General features: G+C 44.4%; 1 protein-coding gene across 6 annotated transcripts in view; it reads right to left on the reverse strand.

The window, feature by feature from the left end:
- LOC147444618 (uncharacterized) overlaps positions 1-17750 on the reverse strand; it is a 162444-nt gene extending 144694 nt beyond the window's left edge. For 4 of the 6 annotated variants that reach the window (XM_086527174.1, XM_086527170.1, XM_086527171.1 and 1 more), the window contains exon 1: positions 17394-17749. In XM_086527174.1, the coding sequence (XP_086383300.1) occupies positions 17394-17432 (39 nt within the window). In that variant the 5' untranslated portion in view covers positions 17433-17749. Of the gene's footprint in view, positions 1-17393 lie in introns of all 6 variants that reach the window. The other 2 variants (XM_086527169.1, XM_086527173.1) reach the window with 1 other exon arrangement.
- Positions 17751-19320: the final 1570 nt, after the last annotated feature.

Consider the following 19320-nt stretch of genomic DNA (forward strand, 5'->3'; position numbering starts at 1 on the left):
CATTCTAGTTTTCAGTCAAACGATGGCTGATCACAAGGAACATTTGTAGCTTGTCTTCCAAATTTTGCAAACCAATGTGCTATACATCAACAAGAAGAAAAGTGATTTCTTCAAGAATCAGGTGGAATACCTTTGTCATATTATTTCTGCTAGAGGCGTTGCAGTAGATCCCAAGAAAATACAGGTCATCATGGATTGGCCTTTACCACTCACCATCTCAAATGTGCGCTCTTTTGTTGGGACTTGCAAATTTCTATCATAAAGGTGCACAAGTTCTCAGACATTGCAGCTCCTTTGACTGAGCTTACCAAGCAGGATAAACTTCAATGGACTGAAGAAGCAGGATAGTCGTTCAAAGCCCTTAAACATGCCTTGACGACAACTCCAGTCTTAGCTATTGCAGATCCCACTCAACCTTTTCAGGTAATGACCGATGCGTTAGATCGTGCTTCTGGAGGTGTTCTTATGCAGAATGAGCGTGTCATTGCTTTTGACAGTCGTAAATTTTCAGCCATTCAAATGAGATACCCAGTTTATGACAAGGAATTCTTAGCCATTGTTCATGCTCACCGCACTTGGAAACACTATCTTCTTGGCGCAGATTCCGTGGTGCAGACAGATCATCAGTCATTAACATACATTTTTACTCAACCAGTGATGAATCCTCGTCAAGGACGATGGGTTGAGTTCTTGGCAAATTTTCATATGATTATTCAATACATGCCAGGCCTTGCAAATGCAGTTGCAGATGCCTTAAGCCGCATGCCTCGCCCTATCAACTTTGCCATTTCTGGTGTGCAAATGGAAATACTTGCTTGCTTCAAACATGAGTATTTGACAGATAGAGATTTTGGAGATGCATTTCAAGTTCTTAAATCCTCTACTCCGACTCCTGCAGAGATGAATATGTTTGCAGCTTACACCATTGTCAATGACTTGCTGTATTACATTGATCGCATTTGTGTTCCACACAATGCGCCATTGAGGAAAATTTTGATCCAAGAACATCATGAATTCCCCTTTGCTGCTCACCCAGGCATCAACAAAACATACAGATTGTTATCTACAACATATTTTTGGCCACAAATACAGCAAGATGTTATCAAGTTTGTCAAAGCTTGTCATTCCTGTCAAACAATGAAGACTTCTCGAGAACTTTCTGAAGGGTTACTTCATCCTTTGCCAGTACCTCAAGAAAGATGGGAAAGTGTCAGCATGGATTTTATCACTACATTGCCTCGTTCTCAAAAAGGCAATGCATAGATTCTCATAGTGGTTGATCGGTTTTCAAAGATGGCACACTTTATTCCTTGCAAGAAGGCCGCTTCGGCCCCAGACGTTGCACAATTGTTTTTGCAACACATTTTCAGATTACATGGATTACCAAAATCTATTGTTTCAGACAGAGATCCAAAATTCACAGGACATTTTTGGACATCTCTCTTCAGATCTCTTGGTACAAATTTGTTATTCACCTCAGCATATCATTCTCAAACTGATGGTCAGACAAAAAGAGTGAATCAAATTTTAGAAGAAATGCTTCGACATTACATACAAATTCGATTGGGGTCATGGGAAGATGTAAGGTGCAGCAGAATGAATGTTGTACTTCTCAAGATGAGTGATCCATATTTTCTCAAGGTTCCTTTTAGTTCTTATGGAAGGGAGAGCCTTCCGCTCTTAATGAGAGAGTGCTATGTTCACAAACAAAGTGAATGGACACTCTGCGTGCAAGTGTATGAGACTGAGAGATAGAGAGAAGAGAGATACGACACCAGAGACGATGTAAAACCCTCCTCCGAAGCCCCACTCTCGTTGGCGAGAGTGGTCTACGATTGATTGCACAAATCTGGTACAATGATGATGCATGAGAACTGATGCAACTCGGGGCTATGTCGGTGACGATGACGGGGATGTCAACAATGACCTAAGGGCTGAAATCTGCAACCTTCTAACTGCTGTCCCAAAAACGCTATCTGCTGAAATATCGGGGCTGTTTTGGACTGCTGAAAAACGCAGGTTTTGGCTGAAAAAAACGCTGGTTTTGGCTGCGTTTTTTTTAGGCTGAATTTGCTGTTTTGCTGCTGCGTTTTTAGGCTGAATTTGCTCCAAATCTGCTACTGCTCCATGCACATCTGCTACTGTTGTAAAACGCTGGGCTGAGATGCTCTCCAAGCAAAAACGCCAGCAACTGCATGAGGCTGAAAACGCTAGCTGATCTGCAACTCTGCAAAAACGCTAAGGCTGATGGGCTGAGCTTGGACGATTCTGCTACACATGCAAAAACACTGAGCCCTTCTGCTGGTTTGAGAAAACGCTAGGGCTGTGTGGGTGTAATCGCCAAGGGAAAGTCCTGCTGAGAGAGGGGGGAACCTGTCGCCAATGGCTTGCTGTTCTCCTTGCTCATCTGCCAAAGAATGCTAGCTTTGGTTTGCTTATATATTTTCTTACCCAAATTGCCCTACCTACTTTTGTTGGAAAGTCACTTAAATTAATAAGTGAAAAATGTCAAAAATAGGGAAAATAGGCTAAATGCACTGGAAAAATCCCCTAATTGATTCTAATGGATTCTTATGGGAATACTGATGATCATGCTGTGTGCAACCAGAGGATATGCATCTATACTGAGTGACTGGGCATGCACTGTCTACGAATAGACTCACAAAAAGTGCCAGATCACTTCTAATCTAGACTGACTGGACTGACTGAACCCTTGTCGTGTTGTAGCTTGTCCACGCACACATAGGGTTGGATGTGTCACGTGACATCCCCTCCTTTTCAAAGTGAGGTACTGGTACCGAACTGTATGGCGTCGAGGGAGATCGCCAATAGCATCCGGAATCCTGGAAGGTACTCTTCGACGGCCCACTCTGATGTGTGGGTCGTGCGGTACTTGAACTTCATAAAGGTCTGCAACGCTTGCTTCTTTGGGCCGCGCCGAAAGCGACAAAGTCTTTTGTGGCTCCTTCAATGCTTCAACTTCGTCAAAAGTCATGCTTCTTTCTTCTTCAAGAATCTCCATGGCTGAAAAATCCTGAAACCATTTCCAACACAAAACCATGAACATACCTATTTCATGTAAAGTGAGTGGAAAAAATCTTGTCTTCTCGAAAGACTGTGCATGCAATGTAAATAAACCAATAGACGGAATGCCAAACTGTTCACCACATACACGCAAACAATGAGATCGAATCTTTCTCTTATGATCTAGAGCAATCAACTGTGGCAAAACACAATGGAAATGCCCACGCTTGGTGCTCATACTTTCATGTGCTCGTTCGGAAACTGTGTAATGCCAAGGAAGAGACATGGAATGTGACTTCCTGACATATATACTTTTCAGCTTTTCATGAAAAATCCGCATACATTCGTGCTCATCCATGAGAGAAACGTGCTCAACGTACAATATATCATGCCTAGGAAAAGGACGATGCTGACTAAAATACAAAAAACGATAACGAATGAAACATTCGAACAATGCGTGCGTATCAATCATGCGAACACATAATACTTCCTGTGAGGGTTCTTCGGACCTAGGCTCGAGAGCCAAGATCGATCCTTCGTGATTGATCGAATCTGCAACGAGGTTAGCTTCGCTAGAAAAAGCATCAACTAACACATCATCCTCCTGAACAATCACATCTTCTTCATGCAACTCATCATGCTTGTGAGAAATCACATCTTGATCATGCAAATCATCATGCTCGTGAGAAATCACATCTTGATCATGCAAATCATCATGCTTGTCTTTATCATCCAAATCATCATGCCGATCATTGTCAATCAAATCATGATGCTGCTCACAATCATGCAAATCCGGTGTGCCATGCTTTGGAGAAAAAGAGACTGAGAAAGTCTCCTTCTCATGAATCCGTTGAATCTTGTCCTACATATTAGTAATGAGAGATGGAGAATGAACAATGTCCTCTCCATGAATGACAATGGGAGAATCACTTTTGGCATTGAGAGTGAAAGTATTAGCCTCCCAATCAATGAGAGGGTTAGCATCACGAAACCATCGAATGCCCAAAATCATCACATCCTGAGAGAGGAGAGACAACGAATCTTCTAGTGAAGGCAGCTTTTTGAATTGCAAACAACACATCAAGGCACTTCTCCGTGATGAGAGCGTCCATACCGGGAAGAAAGCCAGAGACCTCAATAGGAGATCTCTTACTAACTTCGAGGCAGGTCTCTCGACAAGAGAGGGACTGATCACATCATGCATACTACCTGGGTCAAACAATATGACAAAACGCTACCCCGACATACGACCATAACATTTAATGAGAGAATCATCAATGGGAGGGTCATGAGAAACTTGGGACACACTCGTGTTATCATTAATTGCATTGACAGAGGAAGTGGATTCTATGGATTCTTTAGATTCATTCGATTCAAGCTTAGGACATGTTCTTTTTATGTGACCCTTAATGTGACAATGAAAACAACGACCTTCCTTAGAATAAGTGCTTTGCTCTTCCGACGTGATGTATCCTCCTAGAATTCATTGTGCTACCTTTTCATCTGAAGTAAGCTTAGGTTTAGCAATTGTGTTAGCCTTACCCTTAGATTCATTGGAAGAATTCTTTTCTGAGAGACTGTTGGAAGATTGGTTAGAAGAGTTACCATTCTTACCGTTCTTACGGTTTTGAGGGTTCGGAGAAGTCTGCGAGGTACTTGTGGACGTCTTGTTCTCCTTATGCTTTCCCTTGTTGTGCTTCATCTCTTGTGCGAGAGCAATCACTACCGCTTTGTTGAGATCAATTGGATCGAGGACTTGTATATCAAACTTGATATAGTCGTCTAACCCAAAAAGAAATGCCTCTTTGCATTCATCATCCGACTTGCGTAATTGGGTACCTAGCTGCAAAACATGATTAGAAAAAGACATGACTGGCATACCATGTTGCTTGAGATTGCGCCAATCTTCCTTCAATCGTGCGAGGTACTGAGGAGGCATAAACCGCGCCTTGAGCTTGTCTTGGAAATCAGCCCAACTGAAGGACAGGGGCGTGAGTTCGTCGGCTTCCTCTAGGTACGCGGTTAGCTGTGCCTCTTGCCATGCGTGGTACCAATTGATTGCATCACCGGCAAGGTACATAGCTGCCGTCAAAACTTTGCTATTTCCTGTCTTCTTAGTTGTCGCAAAATAAGCATTAAATTGATGCAACCAAGAATGAATAACCGTAGCATCCATCTTACCATCATACTTACTGAAAGTCAACTTCTCTGTGACTGGATGGTTGGAATCCGCATCATGGCTTGCGCCACTTGATGAACTCCCACGATCTTTGATTGGTTCGGACTTCGAGGCAAGTACTTGTTGAATCAATTCTTGAGTGTGTAGTTCTCGTTGAGCCTCACGCTCGATCTCCAAGGCCACTCTTTGAGCTTCACGCTCGGCCTCCCAGGCCACTCTTTGAGTTGCATGCTCGGCCTCCAAGGCCGCGCTTCATGTTGCCGCTTCCTCCTTTCTTTGTTGTTTTCTTTCTTTTCGTTCGTCACGCTCAAGTTCTAAAGCAAGGCGATTTGCTTCTTGTTTGTCCATCATCTGCTTGACCATTGCTTCCATAGGGTTTTGTACACTTGGTGGCGTAGATGGAGAAAACACGATTAGGAATCGACACGCCCAAGCGAACTTGGGTTCGTGCGACCGCAACAAGTAAAAAAAATTATTGTGATTCTTGTGGTTCTTTCCTTGAGTGATACAAAACACTGTCAAAGCTCTGATACCAATGTAAGGTGCAGCGGAATAAATGTTGTACTTCTCAAGATGAGTGATCCATATTTGCTCAAGGTTCCTTTTAGTTCTTATGGAAGGGATAGATGTTGAGTTTGCTGACGGCTCATGTCACAAGACGGGCACCACGTGCCAATAGAAAAGAGCAGACTGAACAAACTTTTAGCACTTCAATAACAACTGAACTGAAATAGAGAGAGACACTGAAATAGAGAGAGACGACACGCGACACGGAGTGGTGGAGTTCCACCCCAGAGAGTATTGGCCCCAAACCTTGGCGTCCCTTTCGGTATTCCTTTATATTGCATCAACACAGTACAAGCCGGTACTCCAGACTCTACACGAAGCATGCCAAAGAATGAGCCCTAACCTCATATTTAAAGGCCCTCGGCTTGAAAAGCAGTTATAGTGAAAAGCCTTCAAAACTCAAAAGCTTCTGGTCCAAAAGAAAAGCCAAAAAGCTGCCAACGCGATTTACGGAAATCCGTACAGCCTACCATGTCATCATGCCATCGCAATTTTCGGAAATCTACCACGTCATCAGTTTTTGTGTGTGTGCGGGTCATGCTTTATTTTAATCCCTTTTTGTCACTGGGGCCCCATCGGACGGGGTCCCCATAAGTTGGTAGGACTTCTTCTTCTTCTGCTACTTGTTCTTCTTAGGGTTTAAGCCCCTCGGCCCACATCTATAAGTTGGCTCCATTCTTTAGGCTTTGACACGTCAGCAGTTTGTTACATCTCCCCTTCTTGAAAGAGAGTAATCGTCCGCGATTACAACATATTTGCAAAATAACTCAAGTTAGCTCAAAAAATTCCGAGGGACAATCGGTTTGCTCTTTTTATTAAGGAGTTACCTTCTCCTTTTTGCTCTTTTGATCAAGGAGTAAGCTTCTCCTTCAGTTGTTTTGATCAAGGAGTTAGCTTCTCCTTTCTGCTCTTTTGATCAAGGAGTTGGCTTCTCTTTTCGTCCAAATCGGAACTCTTCATATTCACGCGTAGTAAAATTAGCCATCACACCCAGACCGTACTGATCTTCCACGAGTGTCTTGATGCACTAAAATTACATACCCAGGCAATCTCATCCAATTAGGAATATTCAGTAGTTGGCCCATCACAATGCAACACAAATGCTTACATATGCATGTTACAAGACATAGAAACATAAAGCCGCCGATGAACACTCCCCCCGCAAATAACCATCCAGGTCCGAGCCATGAGCAGTTCAACGACTCCCTCATCACTCCTCCTGCAAATAACCTAAAGAGGTCCGGGCCATGAGATATAGAGGCCTATTACAACCAAACACCCCCCAGACCGTAGCCTGCATCGTTTGGAGGTGCTGAGAGTAACAACTACTCAGACTTCTTAATACTCCCTCCGTAAATAACCATGCATGTCCGGGCCATGAGTAACAACAACAATTGTCACGTGACACATCCAGCCCTATGTGTCCGTGAACAAGCTACAACATGATCAGGGTTCAGTCAGTCCAGTCAGTCTAGTTTTAGAAGTATTCTGGTACTTTTATGAGTCTCTTCGCAGACCGTGCATGCCCAGATACTTAGTGTAGATGCATATCCTCTGGTTGCACACAGCATGATCAAAAGCATTCCCATCAGAATCCTTCAAGGGAATTTTCCACTGCATTTAGCCTATTTTACCTATTTTTGATATTTTTCACTTATTATTTTTTATTGACTTTTGTTGGAAAGTAGGTAGGGCAATTTTGCTAAGTTTGTATATAAGCAAACTCGAGCTAGCACTATTTGGCAGAAGAGGCAACAGGAGCCAAGCTCAACAGGCAACTTCTCAGCAAGACCAAGCCTAGGTGGTTTCCCTCCAAGCAAAGAACTTCATCCTCTAGCGTTTCCATCAAGCATCATAGCCTGGCATTTTTGCACCAGCACACCATCACCAGAAGACAACAGCAGATAGCGTTTTTGCATCAGATCTCCCCACGGCATCCCACAACTTCTAGCATTTTTGACATTAGCAGCCCTAGCATTTTTGAAGAACCTCAGTTTTCAGCCCTAAACCTGCAGATTTTCAGCGACAAAGACCCACAAAAACAACCCCCAAAATCAGCGTTTTTGGCTCAATCGCAAATTTCAGCCCATACCGTTTTTGGACAGCAGATAAAGGATTGCAGTTTTCAGCCCTTAGGTCGGTTTCGTCATCCCCGTCGTCATCGCCTAGACTTGCATCAGTCTCATACATACAATTTGTACCAGTTTGTGCAATCATAAGTAGACCACTCTCGCCGACGAAAGTGGGGCCTTCGTAGGAGGGTTTTACAACGTCTCTGGTGTCGTATATCTCTTCTCTCTCTATCTCTCAGTCTCATACACTTGCACGCACAGTGTCCATTCACTTTGTTTGTGATCATAGTATTCTCTCATTAAGAACGGAAGGCTCTCCCTTCCATAAGAACGAAAGGAACTTTGAGCACAGTTCGGAGCACTCATCTTGAGCAAAGCGCAAACATTCATTCCACTGCACTTAACATTGGTATCAGAGCTTTAGCAGTGTTCTGTATCACTCAAGGAAAGAACCACAAGAATCACAAGAATTTTTTTTTGCTTGTTGAGCTCGCACGAACCCAAGTTCGCTTGGGCTTGTCGATTCCTAATCGTGTTTTTGAGAGTGACAGGAATCCCAGGAAAGAAGGGCTTGTCCAACCTCCCCTTGTGCCTCTTTTCACTCATTGAGAGCGGACCGTGCACTTAGCGGCCGGCCAATCGACGTGAGGTGGGAAAAAGCAACCTTGGTGTGAGCGCAAGGCCGCCAAGGGGTGCGCCCGCGGAAAAGAGTAGAACTCGGGTTAAGAGAAGATCCTTCTCTAACACAGATTGCAAGTGAAAGAAGAACCGCAAGACCCTCAAGACACTCAAGAACCTCAAGAAACTCAAGAACCCCAAGAACCAAGACCCCCAAGAACCCAAGTTCCTCGTGAACTTCAGAACCCAACACCACAAGAACCCACCAGAACCCAAGACTTCAGTGGATGGTCATCACTCGAAGCGGAATGGATACTTCGCCTGGAGGTGGTGAGCATGAGAGAGGCGAAGAAGAATTTTCCCCACCAGGAGGTTTTTCTGACCCTCCCCATTCCCCACCTACGCCAAGGATTGCACTAACTCCTATGGAGAAGTTGGAGCAATTGTTTATGGAAAGGAAGTTAGAACGCTAAGCAAGAAATGCAGAAAGAATGGCAGAAATGGAACGCAGACACGCAAAAAGACGAGCAGAAAGAAAAGCAGAAATGGAGCGCAAACACCAAGAAAGAATGGCAGCCATAGCGCGTGAGCGCGAGCAAGCACATTGGGAAGCCAAAGAACGACAAGCCAAATTGGATAGTGAGCGCGCAGAAAGACAAGCAAAGAACAAAGCAAGACAAGCAAAATTTGATCGCGAGAACAAAGCCATCAAAGAAAAGAGCGACCAACACATGAAAGAATTCTTGCGACTCTTTTCTCAAGTTCAGGCACAGATGCAAGAGATTCGGGAAAAGGAGACTCTCTCAATCTCTTCTTCTCCCAAGCATGACACACAGGATTTGAATGACAATAATTTGCTTGATTATAAGCATGATGATTTGGATGATAATGATGAGCATGATGATTTGCATGATCAAGATGTGATTTCTCACAAGCATGATGAGTTGCATGAAGAAGATGTGATTGTTCACAAGAAGGATGATGTGTTAGTTGATACTTTCTCTAGTGAAGCTAACCTCATTGCAGACACGATCAATCACGAAGACTCGATCTTGGCTCTCGAGCCTAGGTCCAAAGAACCCTCACAGGAAGTATTATGCGTTCGCATAATTGATACGCACGCATTGTTGGAGTGTTTCATTCGTGATCGTTTCTTGTATTTTAGTCAACATCTTTATGTGATCCCTTTTCCTAGGCACGTTTCACTCATAAATGAGCACAAATGTATGCGGATTGTTCATGAAAAGCTGAAAAGTATTCATTCAAGGAAGCCACATTCTCTGTCTCTTCCTTTGCATGACACGTTTGTAGAAAGAGCACATGAAAGTAGGAGCACCAAGCATGCGCATTTCCGTTGTGAATTGCCACAGTTGATTGCTATAGATCGTAAGAGGAAGACTCGATCTCATTGTTTGCATGTGTTTGATGAACGGTTTGTCACTCCGTCTCTTTGTTCATCTACATTGCATGCACAATCTTTGAGGACGACGATATTTTTTCCACTCACTTTACATGGAATGGGTATGTTCATGGTTTTGTGTTCGAAAGGGTTTTAGGAATTTTCAGCCATGGAGATTCTTGAAGAAGAAAGAAGCATCACTCTCGACGAAGTTGAAGCATTGAAGAAGACTTTGTGTCGCTTTCGGCGCGGCCCAAAGAAGCAAGCTTTGCAGACCTTTACGAAGTTCAAGTATCGCACGACCCACGCATCAGAGTGGGCCGGTGAAGAGTCCTTTCCAAGATTCCGGATGCTATTGGCGATCTCCCTCGACACCATACAATTCGGTACCAGTACCTCACTTTGGAAAGGAGGGGATGTCACGTGACACATCCAGCCCTATGTGTCCGTGGACAAGCTACAGCATGATCAGGGTTCAGTCAGTCCAGTCAATCTAGTTTTAGAAGTATTCTGGCACTTTTATGAGTCTGTTCGCAGACCGTACTAATGAGCACGCGGCGGTGTGTGCAAGTGAAAGAGGACGCGAAGAAGTGCAGGGTGTGTGCAGAGAGGGGTGGCGTTAGCCTGCAGGAGATTGGGCGATAGCAGAACGATAAGGAGAGAGAGAGAGGGCACGCTATGTTGCAGGGGAATAAGTGAGTGAGTTGTAAGACTCACATTCCCTTTATTATTTGTATAGGACCAATTTATAAGTTAGTGGCCAAGTTCACAAAGGTTAGTAACCTTTAAAATGTACATTAAACAGAGTCATTTGGGCCTTTAACCCAACAACCTCCCACTTAAAGGCATAAATGGCTCCTTTAAGCTACGTGACTCCAACCATCTCTATGCATAGATGATGTTGTGCTTTGGGTAAGCACTTAGTGAGAGCATCTGCTTGATTTTGTGATGTATCGACCTTAACCAATGTAATAAGGCCATCCTCAAGCACTTCTCGTATGAAGTGATACCGCACATCAATATGCTTTGTGCGTGCATGAAACATGGCGTTCTTTGCCAGACAAATGGCACTCTGGCTATCACAACCAAGCAGGTGCCTTGGCAGGCAAACCAAACTCATTGCATAGGCGTGCTAACCAAATAGCTTCTTTGGGAGCCTCAGTGGCTGAAATATATTCAGCCTCTGTCGTAGACAATGCAACAATCTTTTGCAATCTAGAACACCATGAAACAGCACCTCCCGCAAGAGTAAATACATAGCCACTTGTGGATGTCCGTGTATCCACATCACCAGCCATGTTAGAGTCACAAAATCCCTTCAACTCCATTAGTCCTTTACCATAGCAGAGGCATTTGTTTTAGTCCCTTTCAAGTACCTCATAATGGACTTCACTGCATCCCAATGTAACCTGCCTGGATTAGCCATAAATCGGCTCACAACTCCCACTGCATGAGCTATGTCAGGCCCAGTAGCAACCATAGCATACATAAGTGAACCACAAGCTGAAGCATAAGGCACACTTTGCATGTCATTGGCTTCTTCCTTTGACTTGGGACAATCATCCTTGGAGATCTTGACATATGGCTGTAATGGCACACCAAGAGGCTTTGCTTCATCCATGTTAAATCTGTCCAGCACCTTTTCAATGTACTTTTCTTGCGACAAATACAATAGGCGCTTGTCTCTTTGCCTTGTAACACACACTCCAAGTATATGTTCAGCTGCCCCAAGGTCTTTCATTGAAAACGCAGATTTCAGCTGCCCTTTAAGAGCATCAATAGTGCTTCTTTTCTTTGCAGCTATCAACATATCATCAACATAGAGCACAAGAATGATAGGGCTGCCATCCTCATCACGTTTGGTATACAAACAGTGGTCTTCATGGCTTCTTTTGTAACCATGTTTAAGCATGAAGCGATCAAACTTCTTCTACCACTGTCTACATGATTCTTTGAGCCCATACAAGCTTCTCTTGAGCATACATACCATATGTTCCTTGCCAGGAATAACAAAACCCTCGGGTTGCTTCATGTAAAGCTCTTCTTCCACATCACCATGCAAGAAAGCGGTATGTACATCCATTTGGTCCATTTCCAAATCAAGAGCAGCCACTATAGCAAACAATACACGCAAAGTGGTCATCTTCACCCATTTGTTAGGAATAGCCTTCCTTCCTTTGGGCAATTCAACCAAATCCCAAGTAACATAGCAAGCTCCCACTTGTCCCTATGCTCACATGTCTTTGCCTCTTTATACGTAACAGGCTCTCCCTCATCTGCCAACATAATGTAATGCAAAGAGGGGTCATATCTGCTCACAGGCCGTCTTTGACGAGTAGACAACCTCAGCCAATGATCCACATTATCCGGCAATGGGTTTACATCAGGTGGCATGATAAAATCATCAACAATGGGCTGTTGTACATCATTTTCAGCACCATTTTCAGAATTGTTTCTTGGCTGCAAATGCCCTTCAGGAACCTCAATTTGCTATCCAACATCATCTGGCTCAAACACCACTGGATCATCTACATTTTCAGCCATTTGTGGTGCATCCTGAGGGTCAAAAATAGGCCTAACAGGTGGCTGGTCATGCTGAAATTTGACCCTTTTATGGTCATGCTTTGAGGCACAATTGTTTTGAAGCAACCTTGCCTCATTAAAAACAACATCCCAGCTGTGTAAAACCCTTTTGAGCTGAGGTAACCAAATCCTGTAACCCATTTCGCCTTCTTCACCATATCCCATGAAAAGGTCTTTAATGGATTTGGCATCTAGTTTACTCCTCAACTCGGGTCTGACATGCACAAAAGCCTCGCAACCAAAAATGCGTAAGTAATCATATGAAGCAGGCTTGCCAAACAAAACCTCTTCAAGGATGTCACCTTTCAAAGACATGTGAGGGGATCGATTGCATATATGCACTGCAGATTTCAAAGCTTCTCCCCAAAATCCATGAGAGAGATTAGTTGTGGACAGCATGCATCTCACCCTCTCACAAAGTGTCCTATTGAATCTTTCAGCCACACCATTAGAAGAGGGACTGTATGGCACAGTAAGCTCCCTCTTAATGCCCAAATTTTCACAAAATTTGTTAAATTCAGCACTTGTGAACTCCCCCCCATTGTCCGTACGCAAGCATTTTAGCTTTCTACCTGTTTGGGTGGTCACAAATGCATGAAATCTCTTAAACGCAGCAAAGGCTTCATCCTTAGATTTAAGCAAATAAACCCAAATTTTCCTAGAATGATCATCAACAAAGCAGACAAAATAGCATGCACCTCCTATAAACTTAGTAGGCATGCTACATACATCAGAATTACAAGATCAAGCACACAAGATTTACGAGAGACACCAGAGTTATAAGAACGCTTTACTTGCTTGCTATATTGACATTCATTACAAAAGTCAAGCTTTGTGCCTTTAGCATCAAGCTTATTCAAAGTACAAAGCTTAGAAAGGCCCTTTTGGCTCATATGGCCAAGCCTCTTGTGCCACAGCTCCATGTGACGGGCACCACGTGCCAATAGAAAAGAGAAGACTGAACAAACTTTTAGCACTTCAATAACAACTGAACTGAAATAGAGAGCGACGACAAGCGACACGGAGTGGTGGAGTTCCACCCCAGAGAGTATTGGCCCCAAACCTTGGCGCCCCTTTCAGTATTTCTTTATATTGCATCAACACAATACAAGCCGGTACTCCACACTCTGCACCTTCTCCGGGAAGCATGCCAAAGAATGAGCCCTAACCTCATATTTAAAGGCACTTAGCCTGAAAAGCAGTTATAGTGAAAAGCCTTCAAAACTCAAAAGCTTCTAGTCCAAAAGCAAAGCCAAAAAGCTGCCAACGCAATTTACGAAAATCCGTACAGCCTGCCACGTCATCAACCAGCGCAAAACGCAAAAATCCGTACAGCCTGCCACGTCATGTCAACGCAATTTTCAAAAATCTGCCACGTCATCAGTTTTTGCATGTGTGCGGGTCCTGCTTTATTTTAATCCCTTTATGTCACTGGGGTCCCATCAGACGTGGTCTCCATAAGTTGGTAGGACTTCTTCTTCTTCTGCTACTTGTTCTTCTTAGGGTTTAGGCCCCTCGGCCCACATCTGTAAATTGGCTCCATTCTTTAGGCTTTGACACGCCAACAGTTTGTTACAGCTCACGCTTGTACTTGGAGGGCCATGAGGCCAATCTACATAGATGCAAGCAGGCTCTTGAGGTGTTTTGTTGTGCATTAGGGGCACACTAATCAACTGGAGGAAGATTGTGGTTTTCTGGGTTGGCAGTGCTCCTACACCTGACTGGTCGCCGGGAGAGGGTTTCAGGTGGATTCCCCCAGGGACTTCTTTATGTTATCTAGGTTGTCAGGTGGGCTTGGATTTGTCTCCAAAGCAACAGACTGCCCCCCTCCTCCTGTCCATTAGGAGGAAGCTGCTTCATTGGAGCTCGGCTCTGGCTGGCTGAGTTTAGTGGCCACTTTTGGCTACTATGTGGTACATCACGTCTTGCGGGATCTTTTCGAGTTTCTGCATCAGCCAATCGAAGAGGCTGATCAAAAAGATTTTGTGGTCAAGGCGTGACACTAAGACAGCCCGCGCCAAAGTGTCCTAGCAAGTCATCGCCTTACCATGTTCTCATAGAGGGTTGGGGATCATCGACCCAGCAGGACAGAGAAGAGCCCTCCTTGGGAAGCTTGTGGTTAGAAGACTTCTTCCAAGGGAGGAGCCCTGAAAAGAGTTGTTGCTACACCGAATTCGTGCTCGAGACCCGAATACGGGTGGCCCTTGGAGCCCGTCCATCAAGTGGATTTTTACAGAGATGCGTTGTGTTGGCCTGAGCAGGAGTTGGGAGGACCGATTTGCTATGAGCTTGCTTAGGTCCTAGGAGCAGTTGAGGAGTGGCCTGGAGCAGCACCAGCCCACTTGCATGGAGGAGCACTTGTGGCAATCTCGTTTGGAACCCCATGGTTAGCACACAGAGAGGCCACTTGCTTGGTAGCAGGCCTCATGTTGCTTGGGGTCCCATGGCAGAGGGTCCAGCCCGCACTGCTGAGTGGCATGCCCCTCTTGAGGAAACAGCTCCCAGATGGATGGGCCTTCACGCCTTTGGAGGTCCTTATTGCATCTAACGCTTGCTCACAGTCGACACCCCACATGTTTTTCAAGGTTCAAGGAGAGGGTCGTCTACAAAGAGTCTTAGTTGAGGCCCCACAGGTTGCATAGTGCTGTCTTCAGAGGATCCAAGTTGTGAGCATCTGTGGTAGGACTTGTGTCATAGATCATGACCTAGCAAATCTTGAGACAAGACATTGGCGGCTTTGGGCTTGGGAGAGCCGCCCTCTGGCACAAGGGCAGTGGGACCCGAGTGAGTGGTTTTGGCAGGATCCTTTCTGCCCAGCTGATCACCCAAGGAACCCTTTTTTCCAGTATACAGCTCACTTGGGGCGACACAGACTGGCCGCACAGAGTGAGGCTCGCCCCGCTGCCGCACTTCATTGGCAAGAGAAGGGTCTCATAACCGAGTTCTTGGCAGGGTTCTGGGAGCGCCTGTAGGAAAGCTGACAACCCAGTTGTTTTGGAGTACTAAAAGTGTTGCCAAGTGTGTGGATTGCACTTATCTCTATGATTTCGTTCGATCCCTTGCCGAAAGTGATTACACGGGCAACGCTGGAGAGAGTTTCAACACATGCTTGTTGACTCTTTACCCATTCTGCCTTTGGCTGATGGTACTTGCATGTCTGATTGGAATTTCTGAGGCACGCGTTTTTAGGCCATTTCTGCTCATCAGGTTTATGCTCTTCTTCTACCACGACCTGTAATGCCTTGTGGCGAATGCACAAGTCTGATACCTGGTGGAGGAACCACTCTCTACCCACTGAAAGAGCCACTTGCCTTTGAAGGAGCAATTGTTTCTTTGACAATGCTTGCTTGGAGTTCTCCCGGTGGGCACTTTTCTCAGTACACTTCATATTTGCTCTTCTCATTGTGTTCATTGTTCGACTATGAAAGAGATAGTTAGTCACCTGCTTTGAGATTGCTGCATTACTAGAGTTTTACTTCGCCGCATATCAGCTTGTATGCGGCTCCATTTCCCCTCCATTTGTCTTCCACGAATGGTTTTGGGCTTTTGGCATTCTGTCGCCTTCCGTACAGTGATTTGCGGTCTTCTCTATGTCGGTTAAATTTTGGGCTTATTGGACCTTGTGGCGCCGATGCAATGGCCGTTTGTTCCATCACTCTGATACAAATCCTTTTCAATTTTTCACGCTCTCTTAGGAAATCTTTACGCTTTGCCTTGGTTGGTGATATCACCCCAAAGATACTTCAGCTTTCATATGAATGCTTTTAGTCCTCTTTCACAGCCAAACACTTCCGTGTTCTTTCTTTTGTATATGATCCTTTCCATGGGTTTTCCTCCCCTTGAGGTTTCACACTTGTAAATTAATCCCAAAGATTTTTGTTTTTTTTAAGTGTGTGTAACATGCCTTGGCACCCAAGCCCTTTCAAGGTATTGCCTCTGTGTCCGACAAAAGGGGGAATGTGACACTTTGTCGACACATTTTTCCTCAACCCACGTGTCATGTACAACAAGATTTTTTGCATCAAGTAACCTTTGTTGATAGTATATCTTGCAATTGTCTCCCCACTCCCTACCCGATCAAAGATGTTTGTCAAGTTTGGATTTGTAGCATATTGATCGAGCATTCCCTCAAAATTTTGATGATGTACCATTGAGACGGCCGATACTTGTGGCTTTTGAGACAACGCGTCTGCCACCAAATTCTTCTTTCTCGTAGCATGAACAATTTGGAAATGGAACAGCGGCAAAATGTTCGCCCATCTCATCTTCTTATCTGAAAGCTATTTTTGAGACAAGAAGTATCTCAAATGCTGATCCTGTAAACACTGTGAAATCTACTCCAAGTAAGTAATGCCTTTGTTGAGTCAAAGCGATAATCATTGCCAACAGTCCCTCATAGATATGTGCAACCCTCTCAGGTCTAGAGAACATTATACTCTCGTACGCTATGACATGGCCCTCCTGCATTAAGACCGCTCCTAGGCTGCTACCACGAGCATCACAGTAGACCTCAAACGACATCTGTGAAACTGGCAAAGGATCAATTGTCAACTTCCCCCCCTCACAAGCTGAACTTTTTTTTTAAGGTTCAGCTTAGTTGATAGATACTTGAATTTTTTGCAGACAAATGAGAGAGAGAGAGAGAGAGAGAGAGAGAGAGTGAGTGTGTGTGTGCACGTGTATGCTCTTACACGCAACTGTGTCTGCATGTATGTGTATATACAAATCTGTGTGTGTGTGTGTGTGTGTGTGTGTGCGCGCGCACGTGCACATCGCACGCATTCAAGATTACGGAGTATGGGCATGTGCACTCGAAATAACGCATGCCATTGTGAAGAATTGGTGGTGCATAACTCAACAAGATGGCTGGGGTTGACAATGTTTAGGGCAGTACAGCAGGACTGGCCAATGGCTTGAACGACCCAAACTCAGGAAAAAAAAGCAAGCATACCTGGGGTGCATCCACTTTCTTATTCTTCTTGTTGAACATGGCTTTGTTGCTGCAGTAGCTTTGGTCTCTGTGGTGAGATGAAGACAGATCGCAAGAAAGGTTCGAAAGTTAAGCTCGACTGTTGCAGACTCTAGAGGTATCTATGTAGGCGCGCTTTCTTCTATGCACAATATGTACAAAAATGGGGAATGGACAAATTCGGCAGTGGCCGGAGTGCGCGTGTGCGTGCGCGCGCTCGTGTGTGTGTGTGTGGAGAGAGAGAGAAGAGAGAGATTGTACGTCAATCGAGATCAAAATGGGTGGCGAGCTCCCCGGCAAAATTACCCACGTTCCGATCTTCCAACCCAGGCCTATTCCCCGAGAGTCTTTTCTGGTCTTCTGCCTCGAATACTCAAAACCAGGACTTGAACCCCACATACATTTCTTTTTTAGCGCATTGGTTTTCTTCCCCACACGCACATAAAAGGGTGGGGGTAAGATGCCAGTGTCATGAGCAATATGTTTTGGAGATGCATTTCTAAGTGTACCCTTTTGAAGTGCAGTTAGTGGAGCACGGAGGGAGGTGTAATCCATAACGATTCCCGCCCCCCTCGTGTGGGTACCCCCTTAACCTAGCAAAACCCCACATCATTTAAAGACATGATCGACTGACAAGGTTGCTTTTTTATGGGCATTATACATGTCTTTAAAAAATACTCTAAAATGATAAAATACGGCAAATTTGAGTGGTGCTCATTAAAAATCAATCCTAAATCAGGAAGCATTGCTTGAGACAAAAAAAATTCTAAAAACTTGGGAGCTTACACATGGAAAATTTTAGAGGTACATAGACTCTATTTAAAGGATTTAACACTAAATTTTCCTAGATTTCTCACCTTCAAAGTTGAATTTAGAGGTAAATTTCAAAGTTCCTAGGTTAAACCTAGGGCTTTTTCGTCTAATGCCAACCATGCCAACACACACGCACACACCCTCCCACTCACACACACCATAGTCCCTCCCACATTTGGAAATTGATGCTTAAATTCTCAGCATTGAGAAGTGCCTTCACCACAACGGAGCTATCATCCAATGACAATCGACACAAACATTGGCAAGCTCTCCACCTCACCAATCTATGCATTTTTTTCTTTTTTTGTTGATCCTCAAGAGGACACATGCACCCCATACCACTCCATGGTGACATGAATTGAGAAATCATCAACATGCTTAAACCCTCAACCGTGAGGACACTTCTTGGACATAGGAACACGGGCACCGGCTCCGATGTTCAAACCAAAAGCCATGGTAAGCCCCTCCTTGTGGACCAAGTCCAAGGGGACTTGATCATGAAACGAGTGGGCATGTTAGTCGAGCCTTACCATTAGCTTAGCTCTTTGGGTATATACTTATGTGTACTTTCACTTCCTTCTCAAACAAACACATGCTTACAAATACAAAGAGACAAAGAGAAGGTGCATGTCAAGTTGTGAAGGGTGAGCCTTAGTTAAAACTTTCAACAACCAAGAAATATGTTTTGGTGTGAGGCACCAAACTCTCTTTTTCAAACCAAATATAGTCTCTCGCAAGTTACATACCCAACTTCTACCAAAAATCTAACATTAAAACATTGGTTGGTAAAGCATAGACGTTGACTATGGTTGAATTGCATAAGGTAAAAAATTGAAGTTACTATCTCTTTCCTCAAACGCTTATCTTCTTCTTCAAGGGAAACTTGAAATTCCACACTTAATGTGGTGATCGTGCACCCGTACACACACCAACACCTTGCCACCCTCGTCACTATATGGCACGGCTCTAGCTAGGGGGATCTAAGACTCAAATTTGACGACGCGAGGTGGCTTTAATCTCGACCGTCAGATCATGTAGTGAACTGGAGGTGAACTCGGGGTGAATTAGGGGTAACTAAGGGTGAACTCAGGGCAAA

Source organism: Adiantum capillus-veneris, chromosome 13, assembly GCF_014529385.1.
Source record: "Adiantum capillus-veneris isolate H3 chromosome 13, ASM1452938v2, whole genome shotgun sequence".
Classification (NCBI taxonomy): domain Eukaryota; kingdom Viridiplantae; phylum Streptophyta; class Polypodiopsida; order Polypodiales; family Pteridaceae; genus Adiantum; species Adiantum capillus-veneris.